The sequence below is a fragment of the Harmonia axyridis genome, chromosome 2 (assembly GCF_914767665.1).
Source record: "Harmonia axyridis chromosome 2, icHarAxyr1.1, whole genome shotgun sequence".
Taxonomy (NCBI): Eukaryota; Metazoa; Arthropoda; class Insecta; order Coleoptera; family Coccinellidae; genus Harmonia; species Harmonia axyridis.
The window spans coordinates 35,833,067-35,841,808 of NC_059502.1; the positions used below are offsets into that span (position 1 = coordinate 35,833,067).

Below are 8,742 nucleotides of genomic sequence, written 5' to 3' on the forward strand. Positions count from 1 at the left end.
TTGTATTATATAGCATAATTTTTTTGGACTAATCGGAAATAGCAATATAAATTGGTATTGCAAATGAACTGATACTACCTACTGATGAATGTTTATGGAGCGTTTACAGATGGCGCAACCTATACTATCTTTGCAAATAACTGAAATCCAATCATTATTTGAAATTCCATGAGAAATTGAATCCTATGAATGGAATGATTCTGTTCACCTTTCGTTCACGAACACCATAAAATCTTAAAGAAATTGGATATTTCATGAAATAGCCTTAAATGGCAATGGTGTTTCGAAATTTAATATAATTCTATGATTAAAAAATCACTCTGCTAGTCTGCTATGATGTTCTAAAGTGGATAGAATAGAAACAAATTTACAATTGTTTAATCTATAAATAATTTCAAATTATTAGAAACGAAAACCATTATGGCTACTACAACTAATAAAGGCACGTTTCAACCGGTAATAAACATCGTCTCCTCATTTTCAACGTTTTAAATGTTTTACATTTCAGGACTCCGATTTTCAAATTAGTTATGAAGATCAACAGAAAATAAATCAGTTTGCTAGGTTGCATGCAAAAATGAAGGAATTGAAAGATGATCTCGTAGTTAAAGAGGTAATGCTATGTAATTTGTATCATTTTGACTCTTACATTCTTAAAATTAAGTTTCAAGAATGTGAATGTATGGTTTTTTTTAAACTATTGTGGACGTTTGAAGTGAACTAATTCAATATAAAATTTAAATAACATTTTCCAGAATGACCTCAAGAGTTTAGAAGAAGCGTGTGATGAAATTGCACTATTTGATGATGACGAGAAAATTCCATATCTTGTAGGAGAGGTCTTCATATCTCGTGATGCTACTACCACACAAGTAAATATTAATGAGAAAACATTTATTTGGTAGAGCTATTTGCCTTTTAATTGTCAGATATTTGAGTACATTTTCTTATTCAAGCGAAGTCGAACACCATATGTGAATTTTTATATGAATTTCTTTGGTAATTTGTGCTTTCCATTTGGAATTCTATAATTTTCCCTATTATGATGTTCAAAATATTGATTTTCAATGACTTTTAGGAGTGCCTTGAAGAAGCAAAAAAAGGAATATCTCAAGAAATGAAGGATCTTCAGATGAAGACTAATGAATTAAAAGAAAGTATGAATGACCTTAAATATCATTTGTATGGCAAATTTGGTAGTCATATTAATTTGGAAGCAGAAGAATGAATGAAAATTTCATTTTCCAATTAAAAATGTAATAATAAATTTATTGTTTAAATTATCATATGTCTAATCATTCAGCAAAGTTTTTCTGTATTTGTTATGGACTCATTATCCTTATATAGACAAATATTGAGAAAATCCTTTGTTTTATTACAAGTTGAACTACTTATTTTGAATTGCATGAAACACCATTAGGCACGTCCTTCTCTATTTGGAATCGGTTATACAGGGTGGGTTGGAAGGTGTGCACCAAACCAGATGTGAATTATACATTTAAAAAATAATATTCTTATATTATTTTCAAAATATAGCGTTATTAGAAACACAAAATTTCTTACATAAACAGGGTAATTCAAAAATAAACGCGTCAAACACTAACACAGTAATTGCCAAACTTTTTTTTGGTGCAACCCTTTTATAGCTTCACTGGTTTTGGTGGAACCCACAATATATTTATCTATAACTTTTTTATTGCTGAAGAATTGCTAGGAAAGGGCTATAACATTAAATCCTATAAGGACAGATTACATTTTTGTCCAATATGGTATTATTTGAACGCGTTGGATATTATGGAATAACACAATAAAATTGGATATTAGCAGCTTAAGAATTACATTGTGGAACAGCACCTTTACAAACTTATATAAGAATGCTTTTTCACACAGTGAAGGTTTTACAAATGGTACTGAGTGTTTTCATGTTAATTCAGGTATAAAAAGTGTCATCATAAAAATCAAGGGCTATAAAATTCATTATGCAAATTCAATTTTTTATTATTTGAAAGTGATGAATATGTTGAAATAACAATTAAATTGGATACAACAATTTGAGGATTAAGTTGTGGTACTTACTTCACAATTTAATTTGATAAGGCTATGATTTGAAAACAAATGAGAATCGTATAAGAACATGAGTTTTTTTGAATTATTTTCACCTGGAGTTTGGTGAGTTCCTCCCGACTCACCTTGTATATGTAAGTTATTTATTTAATGTTTTGTGAAAATCAGAAAAATATGATGCCTACATTTAAAACACCAAAATTTGTTGTATAAGAATGAAATGAGCATGACAACAATAAATTAGGTTGGTAAAAGTTTTAATATTTGAAAAATGAATTATTAGTATCTTGAGGTGATATTTCCATATTCTGTCAAATGTATAATTCTTCAATTTTATTAATATTTCATTGAATCAGGCATTCCTCTGAAAAATATTGAGATCTGGTTCTTTGAAATATTAATAGTCAAAGAACTACAAATGTGACAATACATAAGAGTTGTTACAGAGTAAATAAAAAAAATATTTTCAATCAAAATTTCAGGAACTTTTGTTACTCCTATAATAAATCAGTCATCATATACATTCTCGAATTTGAACATTATATTTATTTGAAGTGTTATCTCCACAATGGATGTTGTCAATCATCCCTTCTATTCTCATTTTCAAAGCAGTTGTTCTAAACTGCTCTCTCAACCAATCTCTTAGATTCCTCAGCTGCAATATATTGCTCGTTATCAACTCATCTTCACATCCATCATATCCCCATGCTATCTTTTTCGAGTTTTCTCAATTCGAAAGAATCCAGAATAGAACAAGTATTTTCTATAGCCATACCTGTTCTCACTACAGTATAAACACCTTTAATTGACAAATCTACAATTGTTGACCCGCTCCTGCTAATGGAATATTTACTCAAGTCTCCCCCATCAAAAATACCATCGAGTTTGTCCCATATCACTTGAAACTCTTCTATTTTTACAGAACTAGGTTTAGAACTTAAATTGGCACTTGTCAATGCCAATGGCTTTCCTAATTCATTAGCAATTGTTCTAATGAAATTATAATTTGGTATTCTTATACCAACTTTACCATAGCACATCAAAGATTTATCTAAATATTGGTTGACAGTTTGAAAAATTAGAGTAACTGGTCCAGGTAATAATTTTTGAAGTAATCCTGATGGAAGATGATCTACAATTGCCCATTTTTTAACATCTTCAATATCTCCCAAACATATAGCTAAAGGCTTATTTTCATCTCTACATTTTATATGATATAAATTTTCTATTGCCTCAACATTTGTTGCATCACATGCAATACCATATATTGTATCTGTTGGTAATGCAATAACTCCACCAGACTTCAATAACTTCACAGCACAAGCTTCAGCCAGATACCCTTCAACATTTCTTCGCATAGTCATGATTTTTGGAAAATTGCGAGTAGTTGGTAATTTTCCAATCAGGGAATTCCACATTTCTAGCAGTACCTCATTCAATGAGAGACCTTTTCAGGGCCATCTGGCAGGCTGTAAAAAGAATTAATTTAGCCCATCATTACATTCATTTTGTCTCCAATGAAAGAGTCTATGAACAATATGGAATTCGAATTAGTCAATTGAACCAAATATTAAATTCAAAGAAGATTATTTTCAACTATTAAACATTGGTCTGACAATTTGAGAATTATAATAACAACGTTACAGAGTATTTTATTCAAGAATATATACAACCAGGATATAAAAAATTGGGGCTATTTGTGGAGGCTAATTAATACACTGAAGTGAATTTCTTTTGGTATTTAACGCATTCGCAACTTTCAGTTGCTTTATCACTCATCAGAGATCTAGAAAAATTGGAACAAGTCTGGATATCTCTAATAGATTCAGAAGCAAGGTAAAGAGTAGGTTAACTTACAATATTTCGGTAGTAGTTGTTCTATTTATTATTGGCATCAATGTCAGAGTTGGGAGAAAAATCCTTTATGACATCTTTAATTCAATTCAAATTATATATTAGAAACAAGAATTAATTCGCTTAAAAAATGCTGAATCTAAACTATTATCACAGATTACTAGTCTGTGCTATTATGCATAGATAAATACAAACATTACAAACGTAGGACCTAGGGATGGGCAATAAATATCGAAATATCGATATTTTTTCAGATAATTTTCGATAGATATCGTCGATAGTTTCAATCGAAGAACCGCAGACTAATCTGTGTGGAAGAACACTAATAATTAATTTAATAATTTTTTTGTATTAGCGATTCAAGTTCATCTCCAAGCCACCTATCGGAAGAAACTGTAATATCGGCTTAAGGTACGGTAGGAGTGAAAGCTTTGACGGCGTACATTTCTGCAGGTTAAATTTTTATATTTTAGTGTTCGAGGAGTTATAAGAGTTGTGTTCTAGAGTTTCATCATTTATCTAATATTTATTTCAACATTATGGATAGTGATTACTGCCCTAAAATAACGAAATCAAAAGTGTTTTGTTGTGTTTATGGATGCAACAGTAGAGCAAACAGAGAACCCGTTTCATTCCATAGCTTTCCCAAGAATAACAGTTGTAAACTGGAAATAATTAGCAAAAGTGGTATTGTCGAGAAAGTTGATGTACGAAAAATTTGGGAGAAAAATTTGAAGTGCGGAAAGAAAATAACACCTTCCATGAAAGTTTGTTCAAAGCATTTTGACGAGTCTGATTTTCATACACAAAGTAAGTTGTAAAAATATCAGTATCAATCGAGCTCCATGAGTAGTAATATTTTTCAATATTCAGGTAAGGAGCTGAGACACGCAGATTTGTGTTTGAGACCGAGAAAAACTAACTTGAGACGCCGAAATTTGAAAAGAAATACAGTCCCAACGAAAAACCTTCCTACAGGTACTCATGAGAACATAAAGAAGAAAGAAAGACGGAATTTAACTAGATATGATCCTGTACAACAACCAATTGTAATTATATAATGATCCTTTTAAATGAAAATAAATCTAATATTTACAAAATTTCCAGTTGAAATCTGACTGTGAAGTAATGACACAAAATCAAGATGAAAATGAACTTCATGCTCAGGTAAAGTATTGAGATATTCTAGTTGAATCAAATGATGATATTGAAATTTCAGGAAATGATTCACAGGCCTGATGAATTGTTGGCTGCTGAAGCTCTATGTGCTTTTATCAATAAGGACAATTTGTGACAATATTACTACAAATCAAAAGCTTAACAGCTTGACAGGGTTGAATTCTTTCGAAATGCTGAAAACTATTGAAATTTTAGTATTAAGAGAAAAAATACATTTACAAAACTAAAGAATGACACGAGCTATGTTGTATTGTCTTTACTCTTTGGAAACATCAGTTCCCAAAGTATAAAAGAAATTTTTATGACATGCTAACTGTGTTAGCGGCAGTATTGAAACCTGCGATCTATCTTCCACCTATTGAGGAAATTCGTAATAATTTGCCGCAACACTTTGAGCAATTTACTGATGTGAGAGTCATTCTTGATTGTACAGAAATCTCTGTTCAGAGAACTAAATGCCTGTGTTGTAGAGTAAGATGTTATTCTCACTATAAAGGAAATAATTTTTGAGCAGAGTGGTTTCATATCCTCCCTGAAGCCTAATGAGGATGCCATTATGGTGAATGGAAGTTTTCTAATTGATGAAATTTGTTCGGAAAACGGAATAAAACTGATTTGCCCACCATTCATGCGAAATGCGAAACAGAAAACAAATGTCTCTTCAGGAGGTTGAACAAAATATATTCATAGCTAGAGCAAGAGTCCATATCGAACGTGTGAACCAGAGGATAAAAATTTTGAGTAATGTTTTACCATGGAACCTGGTTCCTAAAATAGAAGAAATAATGATTATATGTTGTGCGATTGTAAACCTGTCCAGTCCCATTTTTTCTGAAGATAATTTCTGAGTATTTTTGTATTTTGCCTTTATTTCGAGTAGCAATATAGATGTTAAATCTAAAGCTTCTGTGTAGCGAAACAGTTGTTATTTATATATATATATATAAATAATCTGTTTCCAATTTGTTACCTTTCGGTGTATGGGTTAGTTGTTATTTAAATAATGAATAAGTGGAAATAGAATAACTAGAATTTTATTTCAAAAAATATATTAATTTTTCAATTATTCATTACAAATATGGTGTAACATTTTCTCAATAAATTTTTTTTTCAAAGAAGTTAACATATTATATGTGTATTCTCCATCAAAGGGCACCTTAATTTCAATGAATGAATTATTGCTTGAAATAGTAATTTACGTAACAAGTCCGGAAAATATGGTTTTTTTGGACGAATAGACAAAATTCCAGGACGAGCGTAAGCGAGTCCTGGAAGTCTGTGAGTCCAAAAAAACCATTTTCGGGCGTGTTGCGTACAATATTTTTTCGGTAACCATGTAAAATAACACTATCGCTGCTGCTTTCCATATTTTATTACGATTGCGATCAAAAAACATGCCAATTTTTGACAACTAATTTCATATGAACTGTCAGCCGTTATCTCGGTTGCTATGGATTCTATGATTCTTTTCCGGCCTAGTCCGGGAAGTACATACTTTCCGGACGGTTGCCGAAAAAATAAATAATAAAGTGGCAAATGTCTAAATTTAGGATTGCAATTCCCACCTGCACCTGTGCAAAGTATTTATGTTTTTTTTTTCAGTTCATAATTATTATTCTCTTTTATAATATACTTACAATTCCCCAAGTCAGAGGCTTGCTTTGCTGAAATATAAAGATTTTTTTTTATATTATTTTCAAGATGTTAATGAAGAATTTGTTACCTTTGAATGGACACTTTATTTCCAAAAGACCATAGGGCTCGCCATTCTTTAACAAAATTCCGTCAGCAGAATATGCCAGCCATGGTTCACTTCTACATATCACAAGACCTATTTTTTGTAAAGAAATTCCTGAAACCTTTTCGGGCCATTGGCTCAAATTTAATGCCATGTCTTGTATAGATATTCGAAAAATGCTTGGGAAAAAAATATTTACTACATTTCTCTTCCCTATCTTTTTTCGAAAAAGTATATGTCGTAGCATTGTATTGCTCTCGCAGAATAAACACGTAAATTTAGTGCTCCTGTACAAATATACCGAATTCTACAAGAATACGGAGTTTGAGAAGAGGATTTTTGTGACAAAGTTGTGAAGTAAATCGGTGGCTATATGGGGCTGTTGTTACATGGGGCCATAAGTTTCAAATAACACTCATAAAGCTGGATTAATAACAAGAATTAAGACTTTCTCGCACCATTAAGTTATCAATTTTCATCGCGCCCAGCTGACTGATCGGGATAAGGAGTTCCATACAGTTGCGGATCACTTGTGGTAGAATGTCTGATAATGCAGTGGATGATATTTCGGCTAAGAAATTATTGGACGAAATAATCAAAACACGAAGGGAGTTGAAAAATAGTATCACCGCATCCGAAACAAGGCTCATTTTGGAAATACAGAACCTAAAAAGCAGGATAAATAATTTGGAAGAGGAAAATTTACAATTGAGGGAACAATTGGAACAAAGCAACAGAAATCACAATAAAAACAATATAATTGTATTTGGGTTGAAGAAAAAAAATGATGAAATAATAACAAAATCAGTCTGCGATGAAATAAGCCAACTTTTGGACGTTAAACTGGAGGAATTTGAGATAAACGACCTTTACAAATTGGGAAAAGCTGAAAATAGTCCAATAAAGATCGAGCTGATCTCTCATCAGAAAAAAAGGCAGCTTTTCAAAAACGCCAAAAAATTGAAAGGAACGGGTATATCCATTGCAAATGACCTTACTGTCCACCAACGTGAAGAAATAAAAACCCTAACTGAATTTCTCAAGAAGGCCAGACAACAGGGTAAGGAAGCATACATAAGGGGAAATAAGTTGATAATTGATAAAAGAATATATACGGTAGTAGATTTGGAAAACACTGAAGAGGAGGAGAAAGCAAGAAGTGCTCCCCACACACCTCTAATAGAGGAAGAGGAAGGCGGAAACGAACTCACGGAAGACGAAGAAAACGACTCATCCTGTGCGGTACCAACTAAAACTGAAATAGAAGTCAAGGCGACAACATCGAAATTAGCTCGTCAAAAAAAGAATATTTCATCCAAAAATACACCATTAAAAGGCGAAACAGTGAAGAAACTTCGTAAGAGGTTTTTATAGGAGGGATTAAACCAGATATCACAGTGGAGGAGCGTCTAGATGATGAGATAAGTAATTAAATATTAAATTGAAAAAAAAAAAAAAAAAAAGAGAGTGTTAAAATATAATTTCAATTATTTAAAATGCAAATTATGAAAGTATATTTTTATTTGTTTTAATCATTGATATATTGATTGTATATCTTCTAGTGTGTGAAATAGCCTTAGATCAAAACACAATGAATACATTTATTAGGGATTTCGAAGAGATAAAACATCGGACACGTACGGTCACAGATGTTGCCATTGCAGATGAAATAAACGATTTATCAAAAAACCTTTTCAACATATTGCATGTTAATATAAGGAGTATTCATTCGAATTTTCCCGAATTCTTGTTATTTTTAGAATTAACTACACGAAAATATAATGTAATTATATTAACGGAAACCTTCCATATTCCTGATAAAAATATGTTTAATATTGAAGGGTATGAATGTTTATATAATGAAGGGTCATATAATAAAAATGATGGTGTTTGTATATATATTAAAA

General features: G+C 31.4%; 2 protein-coding genes across 2 annotated transcripts; one reads left to right on the forward strand and one right to left on the reverse strand.

Annotated features, from left to right (window-relative positions):
* The first annotated feature begins 296 nt into the window (after positions 1-296).
* Positions 297-1,283, forward strand: LOC123673233 (probable prefoldin subunit 4). Its single transcript, XM_045607701.1, has 4 exons — positions 297-456; positions 509-613; positions 756-872; positions 1,079-1,283. Exons 1-4 carry the CDS (start codon positions 421-423, stop codon positions 1,226-1,228), a joined length of 408 nt encoding a protein of 135 aa, XP_045463657.1. The 5' UTR covers positions 297-420; the 3' UTR covers positions 1,229-1,283.
* A 1,253-nt stretch (positions 1,284-2,536) lies between these two features.
* Positions 2,537-4,094, reverse strand: LOC123673232 (yrdC domain-containing protein, mitochondrial). Its single transcript, XM_045607700.1, has 2 exons — positions 3,922-4,094; positions 2,537-3,533 (listed from the first exon to the last, which is right to left on the reverse strand). The coding sequence occupies exon 2, from the start codon at positions 3,480-3,482 to the stop codon at positions 2,760-2,762; it is 723 nt and encodes a 240-aa protein (XP_045463656.1). The 5' UTR covers positions 3,483-3,533; positions 3,922-4,094; the 3' UTR covers positions 2,537-2,759.
* Between the last annotated feature and the right edge of the window lie 4,648 nt (positions 4,095-8,742).

Bases quoted from the DNA above. Each gene is read 5' to 3' on its own strand.
- LOC123673232 (XM_045607700.1), bottom strand. From the start codon at position 3,482: ATGTGGAATTCCCTGATTGGAAAATTACCAACTACTCGCAATTTTCCA.
- LOC123673233 (XM_045607701.1), top strand. From the start codon at position 421: ATGGCTACTACAACTAATAAAGGCACGTTTCAACCG. The intron at 614-755 runs GTAATGCTATGT...AACATTTTCCAG, and splicing joins ATGATCTCGTAGTTAAAGAG to AATGACCTCAAGAGTTTAGA. The intron at 873-1,078 runs GTAAATATTAAT...AATGACTTTTAG, and splicing joins GTGATGCTACTACCACACAA to GAGTGCCTTGAAGAAGCAAA.